The sequence below is a fragment of the Castanea sativa genome, chromosome 11, assembly GCF_040712315.1.
Source record: "Castanea sativa cultivar Marrone di Chiusa Pesio chromosome 11, ASM4071231v1".
Lineage (NCBI taxonomy): Eukaryota > Viridiplantae > Streptophyta > Magnoliopsida > Fagales > Fagaceae > Castanea > Castanea sativa.
Window position 1 is genome coordinate 37876863 of NC_134023.1, and position 17406 is coordinate 37894268.

Sequence of the window (17406 nt, forward strand, 5' to 3'; positions counted from 1 at the left end):
TCTCCATCTCGTTCCTTCTTTGAGGCGGGAAAATCCCATGCGGGAAGGAACGGGATAGGCAGGTTGAGAGGGATGGATAATTTTTGCCATCTCTACTTCTTTGGAGGCTCAGGATTCTAATGCAGTAGTGTTGCTCTTATAACAATTGTTTGTGAGATGCATCGAAATCTAAATTCCACAGCAGGTTATCACATTCTCCTTCATCTTTATTATGAGTCTATTGAAGAGAACTCATTTAACCTAAGACATAACAAAATGTATCAATTGAGTAAAAACGGAATGTTGATTTGACCTAGGCAGGTTCTAGTGACAGTACTGTTTCTCTTATTACCTTTGATTCAATCTGACCATAAAAACATAGATAAAACCCAAAGATAGAATAATCTCAATGAGCTTACGAGCTTTGCCAGTATTCGCATTGAAAGTTGAAATTAAAAAAAAAACACTCATCAGAATAGCCTAAGCTGTTGAAAAACAGTATTTGAAACCAGTAAAACATTATTCATTTACAACGACTTGGACCTGCAAGCTGATATACAGTATATATCTCGTTCAACCATGGCTCATTCAATGACTTTCCTGTTTTGAAGTAGCTCATTCCGTTAATTATTGGACTGCCTATCGGGAAGCAACCAAATAGTCAATACATCAATCATCAACCTAAGTTTATTGAAAATATGGAGCAAAAACTGTCATAACTTCTTTGTAAACAGGCTTCTTAGAATCCACTACCTGCACAGAATGGAAAAAAAGACCATTTAAGTAAACCAGCAAGGCCAAAATACCAATTCCAACCGTTTCTGAATCAGTAAAGAACACCACTAAGATTGTAAGGTCTACCCACAAGCTCAACTACTTGTTCTGGAGACATCCATGACCATTCACCAAATTCAGCTTTCACAGTCCCATCACCCAAAAGATTGATTTCTTCCTCCTTCCCAGTAAATTTAAGAAGAAACCTGAGAGGGTTTTCAAGTTTGATGAAGTTAAACAGAAATTTACACACGCAGGCATGTACATCTATGGAGATAAATTTAAATCTAAAACTAACTGCATACCCCACAATACATGGGAATATATAAATATTACGTAATGAGGTGTAGTATATAAAAAGTAACAATTACTTCAAGTATTATCTTTTTTCTAAAAAAAGATTTTTATAAGTATTTTTTATTTTTTTAATTTCTACAAATATATCATATTATTATTTTTTGTATGTTTGATTAATATTTTTTTAAGGTGAACCATATTCTTCTAACTTCTATTGTAGTGTGTTATATTTGCCTAACACACTACTAAACTTTATAAGTTTCAAATTTATTATTCAAAATTTTCAAGAATAAGGAGATTATCATAATAATAGAAACTCATCACAAAATTACAATGTTATCTTAACTAAAATTAAAATGAAATCAAATGGATAAAAGATAGACTTTATAATAATTTATTACTCAAACAATTAGTAGGCATATTCAAATTCATAGTTATGTAGATTGTGTTTTGATATAAACTTAAATTCCTAATTCCAAAAAAACTAGGTATTACCAAAATTTCAACCAAAGCAATAGAAAGAAGAGAAAACACTTTGTGGTGGGAAATTTAAAAAACACAATACCAAAACACATATTAAAAAAAAACCATCAACCTTAATGAAAGTTATAAAAAAGAACAAAAATCCACCAAAAGAAAGTAGAGAGAGAGAGTCCTCACAGTTTTTCTTAGGAAAAATAAAATGGATTGAATGGAAGAAATGATATCAATTTTATACAAAAGAAAATGGGGAGAAGAAGAGTTAAAATATAAGAAAGAGAAAAGGATGTGTCTATCTTGCCGCTGATGTGGCTGAACATGAGCATAGTAACTATATATACTACGCTTTGGCTATTATATATATATAGATTACTTGTGTATCTAAATTATATTCTACATGCTCCCAGCCAAAAAAAAATACTGAACTTTTTTCCCTAGAAAAGAATATGTTAGGTTGAATGCATCCAATGGCCTTAACTGACTCTGACCTAATCTGGACTCAGTTGCAGCCCTTCACTATAGATACTGCATCTAACAATGTATTGCCGTATTCATATGCTCACCACTTCTGTGTTTGACCCTTAAGATTTTCCTTGACTTTAGGCCAGTCATATGTCAACCAATAAGGTACCTGCATTTAAAACCCAACTCAGGCCTGAACTTATTGCTAACAAAGAAACTGTAAGATTAAAATATCATGCATGAGTTGGACAGCAGCAGAGTATTAGTATTAAAAATTCTGATAGACGTACAGGAAGAATTAGCCAGTTAAAATGTAGCCCAGGTAAAGAAAAAAAGTCAGAATCCCCAATAAACCTAGAGGCTATGGCATGTCTGCTCACATACACACAGAAGATTGGATATTAGACATACAGGAAGAATTAGCCAGTTAAAATGTAGCCCAGGTAAAGAAAAAAAGTCAGAATCCCCAATAAACCTAGAGGCTATGGCATGTCTGCTCACATACACACAGAAGATTGGATATTAGACATTGGCATTCATTCAAAACTACAACACTAAAATTTAGCATAGAAACCCACTATTTTTGTTTCATATTTGGGAAATTTTGAAGTCTGCAAAGCCAAGAAAAATTGAATTTAGAGAGGCCTTAGAACATAGATTTAGTCCTACAACCAGTTGAGTAGGGTGGTTTATTAAGTCCAAAGTAATATGGACCATGATGCAAGCTCATTAGAGAGAGCATTATTAAACTAGGATATAGGAATGATAGAGATATTTTAAGCTTATCAAAAAGAAAAAGAAGAATATACACACACACACACACACACACACACACATATATATATATATATATATATACATGTATATGTGTGTGTGTGTATATTAAGTTACATTCCTGACAAATGAAAATAAGTAAAAGAAAAAGGGCCAAATAATATGACCTAGGATTTGATCCTAGAATCCCCACATAAAAGTCATTCTACTCAGGCAGTGTGTGTTTGTTTGGGTTTTTTTTTTTTTTTTTCTTGTGGGGTGGGGGGGTTTGTTCTCTGGATGGGTGCTTGTGCATGCAAGTTTGCAAAGTTTGCGTGTGGCTATGGATGTATAGAAAGACAATTACCAACAAAGAGATAAAATGCAAGAAAAAGATAACTTGAATTTGGAATCATGCCTGCTCTCAGACATTATACCTAGAAAGTATCAGCTCTTCAAGGCATTGCCATTTCTGAATGATAAAATTTGTTAAAGCAAGCAAATATAGAGAAGTGATCAATGCTAATTATAAGTGGCATCAGCAAGGCAGGAACAAAATCTACTCCCATTGAACTCCACAAGTGCTAGAAGCTAAAACTTGCTTGGTAATTTCTACCTGAACCAAGGGGATATTAAGTTTTAATTATCTGATGGCTACTTATTGTTCTTGTTAAATTATCGATTGTCCTAAAAACTTAAGTTATTAAAAAATGATGAATTTAATCACTTGACCATAATTTTAACACTCCCCCTCACTTGTGGGCCTGAACTTCGCCTTAATAAGTGGGGGCCCAACAAGTAAGAATTTAACATTTTAAATGTGAGGTAGAGTGAAGACAGAGATCAAACTCAAGATCTCCTGCTCTGATACCATATTAAATTACCGTTCGTTTTAAAAGTTTAAGCTATTAAGAAATGATAAATTTAATCACTTAACTATAATTCTAACTGTTCTAAAAGGAGTACAAGGGCTCACATGCCGAAGAGTTAAAATACTTTATACAAGAGCTAAGCTCTCTCTCTCTCTCTCTCTCTCTCTCTCTCTCTCTCTCTCTCTCTCTCTCTCTCTCTCTCTCTCTCTCTCTCTCTCTCTCTTAGAATTAAGAAAATCAGCCGATAAGAATAGTGTAAACTACAAATGGTAGACCATAAAATCAATCCCAACTTCGAGGCTAATAAAAGGTGGGTTGTACTAGGTTTTTACCCTAGATAGTTTTGGGTTCTATGAGTGAGGAATCAACGTCTAGTTGCGAGGTTTCAACTTTCAAGTTTCTAGAAATTAAAGAGAAAAGCTTCTAGGCATCAAAACTAGTTCTCCTAAGCATCACACTTAAGTTTCCCTGGCATCATGCCTTGGAGAAGGATTGCATCACACAACCTTCATAGCATAATTGCTGCAATATTCTCATAAAACTAGTTCTCTCCAATGAATAAAATATTGTTTATGTCAATATATGCAGCCAACTAAACCTAACCCTATCCAGCTCCATTGGCATTGACTACTAATTCTAGGTAATTAAAACCCAAAAATAAAACCTAATAACATATGAAAACCCATAAAAATATGCAAGGGACAAAAACTTCAGCCCACACCCCAAAACCTGATAATTACAAAAATACTCTAGACTTTTAAAATTAAATAAAACTAAATTATACTAAACCAGCAACTTTCTAATGTAAGGCAGCCTAGAGGAGTGTGCCCCCTTGGTTCATACTTTTAAATTGCTCTTTCATGAGCTTCTTGCTGTCTGCATCATAGATCCTGGATCACTCTCTCTTAATCTCAAACATCACATGCTTAACTAACTAAGCCTTAAGCCCTTCTAATTGGAGATGGCTACATGAGTCCTCTTTGCCATTCAACTCTATCTAGGTGCACAAACACCATAGTGCCAAGTAGTAGGGATGCTAAACAGAACTATTTACTTTCCTTTTTAATAAAAAGAAATCAAGTTCAATGTGTTTCCAACAACTATTTCCTTTCACATGCTTGGTTGAGTGGAATTGTGGAAAAGAGGAGAGGATTTCATACGCCCTCTCTTTCTGTGGGGTTTGGAAGACAGGTGACTAAAATATTGAAGGTTCTAAATTGAAGGAACAGTCATGCCAAAGCTATCATAGTACCAGATGGAGGTGTGTTAAAAAAAAAAGGAGGTTGACAAATCGGATTCCTTGCCAGACAATGAAGATTGGTTCAGGATTTGTAAAGTCTTCCTATTTTAATTTCTCCATCAAAGCTGATCAATTTCTTAAAACCTATGTATAAGAGACCGTAAATTACAAGCTTTATGCCAGAGAACTACTGAGCCTACTGAGAAATCGCCGGTTCAGTTACAAGCTATCTGCCAGAGAACTCTTTTTGATTGGTTTAGGTGCTAGGGTTCTTCGAATTGGTCTTCTATCATAAAGTTTCTTTCTTCTCTTAGAATTTTCCCTTGAGTTATTTTTCTTCGATGTTGTTTGTTGTTTTTGCTTGTGTTCACTATCATGAACATCATGTATTTTTTTTCTTTGTTTTTTTTTCATCATGATTAATATTAGTCTTATTACCTATCAAAAAAGAAAAAGAAAAAAGAGGGACCATCAATTCAGATATCCAAAGAAAAGTATAAACAGGTTTATAAAGCAATTTCTATTGCAATCTCACACATTCCTCAAGCGAGATGCATATTAAATATCTGAAAGAATTACACAAGCATACCACAAATTTGTAATTAAGGAAGAGAAGTCCAAAATTCTTACCTCTGCAATAACTTCAGCTGAACTGATTCCTGTCTCTTCTTTTAATTCCCTGATGGCCGCACTTCTAGGATCTTCACCCTCATCAATACCGCCCTATTAAAATAAAATGTACCAAATACCAATTACAATCTCATTTAAAAGAACCAAATTGTGAAAAGAGGAAAACCAAGTTTAGTAAAGACTACTTCAACTTCAACTTCAACTTTTAATTACTATAAGTTCTAGTTCATTAACCACAGCCACAGAACATTGACACATTCATTTAAAAACTATGATGTTTTTTTAACATCACATATTTAACAGAAGACGCAAAGAGAAGCAGAAAAAAAATTAAAGAATAGAAAAGAAGTCTTAATTTTGGTTTCAATTCTCCAAATTTTAGCTATGAATTGAAGACAGGCTCACACCAATCCAGAAAACACTTAATATATACCCAGATTGTAAATAGACCCAGTGGCTGATGCCATAAAATGGTTGCTTACATCAAGAAACAAGAATTGGAGATAGACTCGAGATTATCACAGTACTTGTAAATCGTATGGCCCCAAATTTCCAATAGTTGTACAGATCTAAAATTCTAATACCAACCTAGCACTAAAATTTCATGAAACCAAAAGAACAGCTACCACCAACACAATCACTAAAAAAGTTCATAATGAATTCTGAAAAGAAAAAGATAAACAAATACATAATAAGACATAAAATGGTTTTATAAAATTGCAGTTAGAGAATGTAAAATATCAATCTAAAAAGCATATGAAAGCATTAGAAACTTGGAAAGTAGAATCCTAAGAATCGTGTCTAAAATTTCTTTCTCATGCATAAAGTTGTATATTATTGTTGTCATTTGAACAGTTCTGAATAAGCAACATAGAGGTGAGGGCTCATGCATGTGGATGATGTTCAGACTTTTTTGTCACAGAGAAAATACATTGTAAAAGCAGGTATGGCCTTGACATAAATGCAGCTCCACAAAATTGAATAAACCAGTAATTGTACCTTTAAAAACAGATGAACTCATCCATTTTCTCTATTATCTCAATCAGTATACAGATAAAACATTGTAAATTCCATTAACCCTTTGGAAAGACTGCGGTAATAATTATATGCTAGACTTGTCTGTGACATGATGATGATGTCTTATTAAATTGCAATTTGGTAAAGAATATACATCAAGTTTGGCAATATTATATAAAGCATGCAAAATGGTGTTCTGGATCTGATAGTAGCAAATCTTAACATTTTCTATTAAATATCTCAGCCCTTATATATAAGTTAATGTAAGACAGGGAATTCATAAACATTTTTGGATATGGTAAACTTTTGCTAAGTTTTACATTCCCCTTTTATGACTTCGAAGCTTCTGTCATCCGAACACCCTTCATTTCAATTTCCCAAATTTCCTATTTTAATGTCAGATAATATGACAGGAGGCACCCACATAGTAGTAATAGTACCGGACAAAGAAATCACTAAGCATGTGTACAAAGCTGTCCTATGACTTCCCTCAATTGTCATTCACAAGCTCTACATTAACTCTATAAATATTAGTGTATATGAATCCAGATGTAGGCCCCATATGCTGTATTAGCATTCAAATTGAAAATGCTGGATTTACATGCTCAGATCACACTTTTCTTTTCATCAACAAGTTACATGCTGAGATTAAACATTAATTTTCTACATGCAACAACCATCACAGTCTCTACTTCATGCACATACTAAAATAAATTTTGTATTGAGTTCCAAAAATTATGGTTGGAACCTAAACTTGGGATTCCATTCGTTAACGCGATGTCAACACACGCATTGTCTTTATCATCCCTCCTTTGTTGTGGGTCATTATTATTTTCTCACTCAACCCTCAAGTCACCAACTCCAAACACAAGAAAAATTTTAGATATCAGCTCCATTTGTTTCAATCTAAAACAATTCTCAACTCAAATCACCAACTCCACACACAAAACATAATTTGGAAAGAACTCAGGTCCATCAAATACAAGTGGGGACTTGTCTATTTCTCATGTTATTTTTATATCTTAAATTAACGCAGCAAGCAAAAACAAAGCTATTTAGTTTCATAAGCAATCAAACTAAATACCCCAATATAAAACCCAAAAAAAAAAAAAAAGAATTCACCTGAGGCATTTGCCAAACATTGGGTCTATTTAGCCTTGAAGCTGCAAAAATCTGCAGCTCAAAAAAAAAATAAATAAATAAAAACACCCTTATATGTATATCCCACACCACAGATACATATAAATACACATATAGAGAACACAGAGATAGAGAGATAGGATATAGTGTACCTTTTTAGAAGAATTGATGAGACAAATACCAGCGTTTTTCCTATAACCTTGGGCAGGGGAATCCATGGATGATGATTATGAAGAAAAAAAAAAGTCCTTTTCCTGCGAGATACTAGTATTGACTTTTGTTTTTGAGCATCTACTAGTATTAATCAAGTCAATTAATACTAGCATTGACTTAATTATTGGTCATTGCCTCATTTCTTTTCTTGTATCAGTGTATGAAAAATAGAGTCTTGGAACTTCCTGTACATATTTGTTTTTGGTTTCTTTTTTGGTTGTACATATTTTTGTGGCTACTTCATTTTTCTATTTTCTAATGAAGTAGTCTTCTCTAAATACAATTTTTTGTTTTTACCTATAAAAAAAAAATTATTGGAATTCAATTGGTTTGCACTTCTTCATGTGTCCATAACATTCAAATTTCAAAGTTTAGTCCTCACTTTTTTATTGTAATTATTAAATTATGAAAAAAGAGAGGCCATGGGTTTTTTTTTTTTCCTTAAAAATTTGAGAAACAAATTATTAAAAATAGAGAGATTATAGTGTGTGTATATATATAAAAGCTGAAATGTAGTATTTATTGTTGCTATGCTAGAATTGAGCCACATCAACATTCACATTATTATTCTATTTCTCCAATTTTTTTCCATCCCTTACATTTTCATCTCCCCACTACCTTTTACTTTAATATCACTCTTCATCTTCCTTTATTTTGTCTCTTCTTATTCACATATTTTTACTATAAATTTACCATTCTCTCTTCTATTCTTTGCATAGTTTTCTTTCGCAAAAAAAAAAAAAAAGAAGTTCTTTCTCTCTTAATTTTTTAGTTAATTTTTTATTTTCTTGCATCTCTGCTTTAATATAATTGGGGTTTGTCATGAAATATCAAATACCAACTTATATTCAAAATATGACCAAAACTATAACTATACTTTTTGTACATATATAGGTGTGGAAGAGAATTTGGTAGATTGCTTTGTTTTATCAATGGAAGAGAATTGCATATTGCGTATTGCAAATTGTTGATTATGTGGTGCTAAGTCAAGGAAGCAATGAAGATATTCAAGCATTCACTGATCTTGCATTGAGATGCATCAAGAAGAAGGGAGATGAGAGGCCAGCCATGAGAGAAGTAATGCTAGAGCTTAGGCGGATACAATATCTCATATGGTCAAAACAAAATAATGAAACTGGTTCAGCTCAAACACTGTCATGTAACTGAATTGTCATTATTGGCATTAGAAGCCCATTTTACTGTCTACTAAGCTTGTAAAATAAACTTTATCATATTATTATATATTTGGGTAGGAGTTGGTTTCATTGGGATAGAAGCAACATAATATGATACTTGAGGACAATTTTCTTGGCACATTGTAATTAATTGCAGTATGATCTTCCTAATGCATTGTTGTCAATGATTGAATCGTCTCTGGCAATAATTTCATTGGCATCTGGTCCAATTCTAGCTCCAATGCCCAAGCCATTGATGCAGTACTCAATATTGTGTATATAAACAGCTCTGTGTAATATATCAAATCAATACAGTGTAGCAAATAGCATAGATCGTGTTAATTTTTTTTTTTTAATCCTATTTGTTTTTATCTTCATTTTTTCCAAATAGTATAAGAGCCTATCAGTCCATGGTGGACCATTTATGGCTCTATGCCTCAATTGAAGCCTTCCTTTTCAAATCAGAGTTTCTTTTACCGCCAAACTCATAATAAACATGAACTAATCAAATCCCCAATAAACCCCATTTTTTGTGTGTGTCAAAAGAACATTACTATTCACTCCATCTTGTGCAATTTCCATTGCAAGTATCTTCGTCGCCTTTCCAAGGTTCTTCATTTCAAATTCTGAAGTCAATTGGTCACCTCATCCAATTAGATGTTCAAAATTGTAATTAGGTTTCTTAATTTGATAAGTGGACCTTCAATTTGAAAAAAATCATCAAGAACATCAATAGCACAAAATTTGGCCAAAAAACCTAATCTTAACAATTTTAATTATTTGAGTTATCCCAAATCTGTGATGTTTTCTCCCAATTGGTGTTGAAAAACCCTAATTGAATTTCCCAATTACTTATTATTTCATCCAATTTGCTTACATCCTTACCGGATTGAAAAACCATAATTTTAATACTAAACCTAATACCTTACTATATCTTTTGTTAAATCCTGCTGTAAAACTGTGACAAAATTAGAAGTTTAAATCTTTAATTGGGACCCTTAATTGCATTTTTGAGCAATTAATTTGATGTATTGATAGACACAAAATTCTCAATCTATCTATAATTTAGACATATCTAAAAGCTAAAACGTAGATTTATTATTCCTTTTGCAATTAACATTTTCACATTCATTACTACATCACATAATATATATATATATATATATATATATAGTACTCTCTCTCTCTCTCTCTCAATATTTCCCCTTTTTTTTTCTTTCCCATAAATTCAATTGACCTTTAATTCAAACTTCCTTCAACTCTGACTCTCTCTCTCCCTCCCTAATCAAGCAGTTATAAAAACTGTTCAATTGCTATTATAATTATTTTTTAACTACTCATTTGTTGCCTATATATATTGGCGATTGTTCTACCCCCATCTTTGCAAATTTGGAAAGTCCCTCTCAAGTTAGTTTTTTTTTTTTTTGGTCCCCCATATTCTTTTAGGTTTTTCCAGTTAATTTTGTTGGTGATGTGCCAACATGAACCAACAAAAATACTCTCAAAGCCATGTTGAAGAATACAGTAAAAGAATTGTAGTGAGATCTAGCTACTATAGTTTATTCAAGTCTCACTCTTTTGGAGCTCATGATTGAAAACAAAATGTAGTTGCATAAGCAATAACGGAGTTGACATTGATACTTTTGAGTTGCGTCTGAGTAGGCTTCATTGGAGCTGTTTTTTCCACTGCTACAATTTTTTCATACAATGCTACTTTAAGTCCACCAAAGAAATGTATGCGTCTTTAAGTATTATATTGAAATCTCATTCTCAGTAATTTTTTAAGAATCTTCTTGCTAGAATTTTCATGAAGGTGATAATTTTTCCTAAATCATTATCACTAAGAAATTTAAAGGTTTTGGCATATTCCAATATCCAATGACCAGTAAAACTCCAACAAGAAGTGGTGCATTTTACATTGAATCTATGTATGCTACTTATCACAGGATAATAAGGTGGGTGATAGAAGAAGAAAATAAATTTAAGAGAAGGCAAAAAGGTTCAATCAGTAATCCATGACATGTCTAATAGGTTTTATACACTTGGATATCCAATACCAATGTTGATTTCTCTTTAATTTTATCACTATTGATCAATTTGAATTCATTTTATGACAAACATGATGAGCATTGACACTTCAGGAATTGTTGCACTATAGGAATTGCAAAAAAAAAGGTTTCTTAGGGAATAGAAGTAAGGAATCACCTTGCATTTTCGGATTTGTGTATTTTAGTTTATTTGGTACCTAACCTATTCCTTTTTTTTTCTTCTAGTTAGCTATGTCCTATATGAGGTAGCAAGTGATTGACAAGCTGAAGTTCACCAAATTTGTAGATAATTTATTTCTTTCATTTTCTTTTCTTTTCTCTTTGATTATAAAATTTTGTGATGTGATTTTTGTGTTTTGGATATTAGGGAGAGAACATTTGGATTTTTATGAGATTTTATTTATTATTAAACTTTTGAATCATGGTTTTGTTGGGCTTTGGGATTGGGTCCTAAAAGCGTTGTATACATTTTTTTCTATCTGATATAAGGGTGAAAATTTTGGATATATATATAGGTTTTAAATCATAGTTTTGCAGAGAATTGGTTTGGGAAAATATTTCACATTTTTGTGTTTTTTTTTAATTATAAATTTTGAGATACATTTTCTATATCATAGGTATTAACGGTAACCTTTTTTTATTTCTCCAAAAATATGGATTTATTGTATTTTAGGTCTTGAAAGTAGTTGCTTCATTTATCTGTGTAAACTATCTACGTGTAGAAATATAATTTGGGAACTTAAGGAACAACAACTAAGTTATTGTACGTAAGTCTTGCCCTAAGAAAAACTATGTAATAACCTTTCAAGAATGAAGAGACATTCCCACAAACAAGATGATGAAGCCACAAACAGGCCCAGTGAATTTATTAGAATATATTCAATTGACATAGCAAAATGATGTCATTACAAGGAGTTGGACCTGCAAGCCGATATCTGGCGTATATATAACTCAGTCAACCATGGCTCATTGAATTATTTTCCTGTTTTAAATTATCGTATTCGGTTAATTGTAGGACTGCTCATTTGGAAGAAACCAAACAGTGAATACTATAACTTAAGTTTACTGAAGATATGGAGAAAAAGCTGTCATAACTTCCTTGTAAATAGGCTTCTTAAAATCCACTGCCTGCACAGAATGGAAAAAGACCATGTAAGTAAACCAACAAGACCAAAATACCAATTCCAGCTGTTTCTGAACCAGTAAAAATACTATTAAGATTATAAGGTCTACCCACAAGCTCAACTATTTGTTCTGGAGACATCCATGACCACTTTCCAAATTCAGCTTTCTCTGTCCCATCACCCCACAGATTGATTTCTTCATCTGTCCCAGTGAATTTAACAAGAAACCTGAAAATTTTGCAAGCTTGATAAAGTTAACTGAATTTACACGCAGGGATGTACATCTATGGAGATAAATTTAATTCTGAAATTACTTATGTATCTAAATTATGTTCTACATGCTCACGATCCAAAAAAAAAAAAAAAACCTGCAAATTTGTGCCCTAAATTACAATGGATGCATCCAAGGTTTAAGTTGGCGTTTGACGTGTCCTGGGTTTGATAAACTAATCCTCAGTTTGGTTAATTCCCTTAACTCACTGTATCTGACCTAATCTAGACTCAGTTGCATCTCTTCACTGTATCTACTGCATCTAACAATTCATGGCTCCATGCATATGCTCACCACTTCTGTACTTGACCCTTCCAGTCTGATTCCCACAGATGTTTAAGCTTTTCCCTGACTTCAGGTGGGAAGTCAAATGTCAACCAATAAGGTACCTGCATGTGAAACCCAACTCAGGCTTTAACTTATTGCTAACAACAAAATGTAGCAAAATTGGCTATAGGGCAGAACTCCAGATCTATTGTAAGATTAAAATATCATGTGTGAGTTGATAGACAGCTGCGGGGCATTAGTATTAAAAATACTTACAGACTTGTAGACAGGAAGAAATTAGCCAGTTATAATGTAGTCGAGGTTTTATTTTCTATTTTTTTCAAAAGAATGTTAGAATTAAAGGGCACAAAACAAAAATTAGAACCCCAATAAAACTAGATGCCACAGCATTTCTGCTCCTCTCACACACACACAGCAGATTGGATATTAGACATTGACACACTAGAAAACCATGCATTAAACTTTGGCATAGAAGTTCACTATGCTTGTCTCAGAAAAAAACGTAATCATATCTGGGAAAATTGAAGGCTGGGTAGCCAAGGGAAAATTGAATACATACATAGATGTAGAACTAAGAGAGGTCAACCAGTCGAGTAGGGTGGTTGATTAAGTCCAAAAGTAATATGCAATGATGCAAGGTGATTACAGAACGAGTATTAAAGAAGATTTTTATTTTATTTTTATGAAAAGGAACCCGGTATGGGGCTAGAGGGACCACCCTTGAGGGATAAAACTCCCGATGCCTACACACCCCCATTGAGCAAGCATCGGGTAAATCATTAAATGCCTCAGCTAGGAATCAAACTAGAGACTTTTGGGTTTACAGTTAGTCTAGGCATTCTCCCTTACTGCTGAGGCACCCTGGGTGGGGGCAAAAATTAAATATAAGAATGATAGAGAACATACGTGGGGCTTTATGGTTTTGATAGTCAAGAGTAAGGGCTTGACTTGGGGTGAGAAGGAAGGACAAGAGAGAAGCTTATAGTGTTCAGGGCTGTATAAATAGTACCTGTGAATAGTACCACGATAAAGAGAAGAAAAAAAGAGAAAGTGATATAAAGAACAATAAGGCTAACGTGCCTCAATAGGAAAAGCACTCAATTAATATTGGTTAATGAACTGTTATGCCTTTCTATTAACTTCTCTACCATCAAAGCTGGTCAGCTTTTCCAAACCTAGGCATAAGAGAATCAATTCAGATCTCCAAAGCAAAGTATCAACAACTTTATTATGCAATTTCTGCTGCAATCTCACACTTTCCTCAAGCAAAATGCAGTTATATATATATATATATATATATATAGAGAGAGAGAGAGAGAGAGAGAGAGAGAGAGAGAGAGAGAGTTATACAAGCATCCCAAAATTTTTTAATTTAAGAAAGTCCAAAATTCATACCTCTGCAACAATTTCCACTGAACTAACCCCTGTATCTTCTCTTAATTCCCTGATGGCTGCACTTCTAGGATCTTCACCCTCATCGACACCACCCTATTAAATTAAATATTACAAAACACCAATTATAATCTCACATAAAAGAATCATATTGTGCAAAAAGGAAACACAAGTTTAGTAAAGACTACCTCAACTTTAATTAGTAGAAGTTTTTGTTCAAGAATTAAAACCACAAAACATTGACATCTTCATAGTAAAAACTAGGATGCTTTTTCTCCCATCACATATTCTATGGAAGACAGAAACAGAAGTCTTAGTTTTGGTTTCAAGTCTCCAAAATTTAACCATAAATAACTGCAGACAGGCTCAATTTGATTCAAAAAACTCATATATATCCCCAATTGTTAATGGACCCAGTGGCTGATGCCTTGAAGTGATTGCTTTCATCATGCAATGATAATTGGAGCTATAGTCTCAAGAGATTATCAAACTATATGTAACAGCCCAAAATTTCAACAGTTGTGCAGTTCTAAAAGAATAGCTACCACTGCAAAATCACTAAACAAGTTTATATAATGAATTCTGAAAACAAAATGATTGAACAAATGCATAATACTGCATAAAAGGTTTTGGAAATTTACAGTAACAAAATGTAAAATACAAACTAAATTGCACATGAAATGCATTAGAAACAACAAGAGTAGAATCCTAATAATCACTAAATCACCTCTAAAATTTCTTTCTCACACATAAAATTCTATATTATTTTTATCCTTTGAACAGTTTTGAATGGAGCCTAAGAGCATGGCAGAAGCAACACTGAGGTGAGGACCCATGCATGTGGATGAAATTCAGACTTTTTTGTCACTTATCAAGAAACTACAAAAGCAGGCATGGTCCTCACATAAACGTAAATCCACAAAATTGAATGAACCAGTAATTATACCTTGAGAAAAAAGATGAACTCAACCTATTCTATGATACCAATCACTATAGGGATGAAACATTGTGGATGCCATTAACTTTTTGGACAGACTACATTAATAATTACTATATACTGGACTTACTGATGACAAGTTGATGTCTTATTAAATTGCCTTTTGGTACTAAAAAGTACATCAAGTTTGGCAATACTTTATAAAACATACACAGTGGTTTTTTGGATCTGAACTTAGTAGCAAATCTCAACATTTTCTATAAAATACAGCAGCCCTTACATATCCCTTTATGTAAGACACAAGATTCCTGTACATTCCTAAATATGGTAAATTCTTTCTAACTTCTTTGTTCCCCTTTATGACTGATCTGCAATCATCAAAACACCCTTCATTTCAACTTCCTAGTTTTTTTTTTTTTGATAGGTAACTTCCCAGATTGCCTATTTTATTAATTTAGATAATATAATAGGAGCTATGAAGCATAGACATGGATACGGATGCGGGTACGACATGGTGTCATGGCAATTTTTGAAAAATTGGGATGGAGGATACGTATATTAATTAATTATTAAATTTTTTTTTTTAAATATTGTTAAGCATTTATTTTTTCATATAATGTTAAACATATATTAATTTAAGCGCAATAAAGGATAATAAAGGAAATTCATGATTAATGTATGATGATTAGAAATTAGGATACAAACCAAATCTAAAAGAGTATATAAAAGATAACTAGATAAGTGTTCAAGATTAAAACTAAAAAGAAATAAAAGATAAGTGTCCTAGTTGTGTCCTACAATTTTTCAAAAAAGGAACACGGTTAGAAAAGTGTCCCAACATGTCTCGTGTCCGATACGGGTACCGCACCCCAAATGAAGTGTCTATGCTTTCTAGGATAGGAGGCACCCGCAAAGAGCAGGACAAAGAAACAATTAAGCATGTTTACAAAGCTGCAAATAACCCTCAATGTCATTCACAAGTTCTACATTTTCTCCATATATTGGCATATAAAAAACCAGATGCTGGCCCCATATGCAGTATTTGCATTCAAATTCAAAATGCTGCAGTTACATGCACAGATCAGACTTTTCCTTAACAAGTTACATGCTGAGATTAAACATTAAATTTCTACATACAACAGCCATCATAGCCTCCGCTTCAAGCACATACTACAATAAAGTTTGCATTTTAGTTCCAAATCGACACACACATTGTATTTAGCATCCCTTTTTTGTTTTGTTGTGGGTCATTATTGTATCACTCAACTAAAGTCACCAACTCCTCACACAAGAAAGATTTGAAACAGTGTTTCCATCTGTTTCAATCAAAAAACAAATCAAACTAAAACAATTCCAATAAGAAAAAAATAAAACATGCTAATTGATGAAACACAATTCATCAACAAAGTCTTACGAAGTCACTTTCTTTCCCAGAAACCCATTTCATCGATGAAAAAACATAAAACATTTTTGGAAAGAACATAGGTCCATCAAATACAAATGGGGTCTGTCTATTTCTCATTTTATTTATAAAATATCGTATATTTTCGCAGCAAGCAAACACAGAACAACACCTCAATGTAAAACCAAAAAAAAAAACTACCTGCGGCATTTGCCAAGCACTGTTTATATCAAACCTTGAAGCTGCAAAAATCTGCCACAACCAAGAAAAGAAAAAAGAAAAACATGCAAGTCAATTCAACACATACACATATAAAAATCCATGTACAGAAGAAAGAGAGAGAGATAACATACCTTTTTGTAAGGATTGATGAGACAAACACCAACGTTTCTCCTGTAACCTTGGGGAGTATAATCCATGGAAGATGATGTATAGGAATAGGAGAGTGTATTAGATTTTTTTAGTTGTTGAAAGCGTTTTGGTGATGAAGCGAGAGTGGCAGTGACAGGGACTTCAATTTAGGAGAACTAATAAAGAGGAGAGTTGGTCCCATAATAAACTCTCCATCACTCATCCCAGTGCTGTCCTTTGACCATTGACATGCCAAAACGGTCAGGTCGAGTCAATCGGATCAAAACAAAGAGTAATTTTAAGCTGGCTAGAATTGGCTCAGGGCGGGTCTACTCCAATTTTTTCATATATTTTATAATGCATTACTTTTTTTAATACATTACTTGAATTTACCACTGATACTAAAGAGTTTAATTGTATTTGTTCAATAATTATAAATATATATATATATATATATATCACACTAAAGTTCAAAGAAAATTCAGTTAGAATCAAAATTGGATTTTTCCTTTATTAGCTTTCTATACAAACTAAATAGTTTAGATTTTTGCTGTTATTTTT

The 17406-nt window shown here is 32.9% G+C and overlaps 2 protein-coding genes across 2 annotated transcripts; both read right to left on the minus strand.

Moving 5' to 3' along the window:
- Positions 1–467: 467 nt before the first annotated feature.
- Positions 468–8019, minus strand: LOC142617527 (nudix hydrolase 26, chloroplastic-like). The gene is made up of 6 exons (XM_075790420.1): positions 7797–8019; positions 7627–7677; positions 5488–5580; positions 2094–2161; positions 845–959; positions 468–732 (listed from the first exon to the last, which is right to left on the minus strand). The coding sequence occupies exons 1-6, from the start codon at positions 7860–7862 to the stop codon at positions 667–669; spliced, it is 459 nt and encodes a 152-aa protein (XP_075646535.1). The 5' UTR covers positions 7863–8019; the 3' UTR covers positions 468–666.
- A 3897-nt stretch (positions 8020–11916) lies between these two features.
- LOC142615049 (nudix hydrolase 26, chloroplastic-like) lies at positions 11917–17170 on the minus strand. The gene is made up of 6 exons (XM_075787732.1): positions 16848–17170; positions 16696–16746; positions 14159–14251; positions 12770–12864; positions 12318–12432; positions 11917–12208 (listed from the first exon to the last, which is right to left on the minus strand). The coding sequence occupies exons 1-6, from the start codon at positions 16911–16913 to the stop codon at positions 12143–12145; spliced, it is 486 nt and encodes a 161-aa protein (XP_075643847.1). The 5' UTR covers positions 16914–17170; the 3' UTR covers positions 11917–12142.
- Between the last annotated feature and the right edge of the window lie 236 nt (positions 17171–17406).

Bases quoted from the DNA above. Each gene is read 5' to 3' on its own strand.
- LOC142617527 (XM_075790420.1), bottom strand. From the start codon at position 7,862: ATGGATTCCCCTGCCCAAGGTTATAGGAAAAACGCTGGTATTTGTCTC. The intron at 7,678-7,796 runs GTACACTATATC...TTTGAGCTGCAG, and splicing joins TCATCAATTCTTCTAAAAAG to ATTTTTGCAGCTTCAAGGCT. The intron at 5,581-7,626 runs GTGAATTCTTTT...TTATTTTAATAG, and splicing joins ATGTTTGGCAAATGCCTCAG to GGCGGTATTGATGAGGGTGA.
- LOC142615049 (XM_075787732.1), bottom strand. From the start codon at position 16,913: ATGGATTATACTCCCCAAGGTTACAGGAGAAACGTTGGTGTTTGTCTC. The intron at 16,747-16,847 runs GTATGTTATCTC...TGGTTGTGGCAG, and splicing joins TCATCAATCCTTACAAAAAG to ATTTTTGCAGCTTCAAGGTT. The intron at 12,865-14,158 runs GTATGAATTTTG...TTTCACATGCAG, and splicing joins CAGTGGAAATTGTTGCAGAG to GTACCTTATTGGTTGACATT.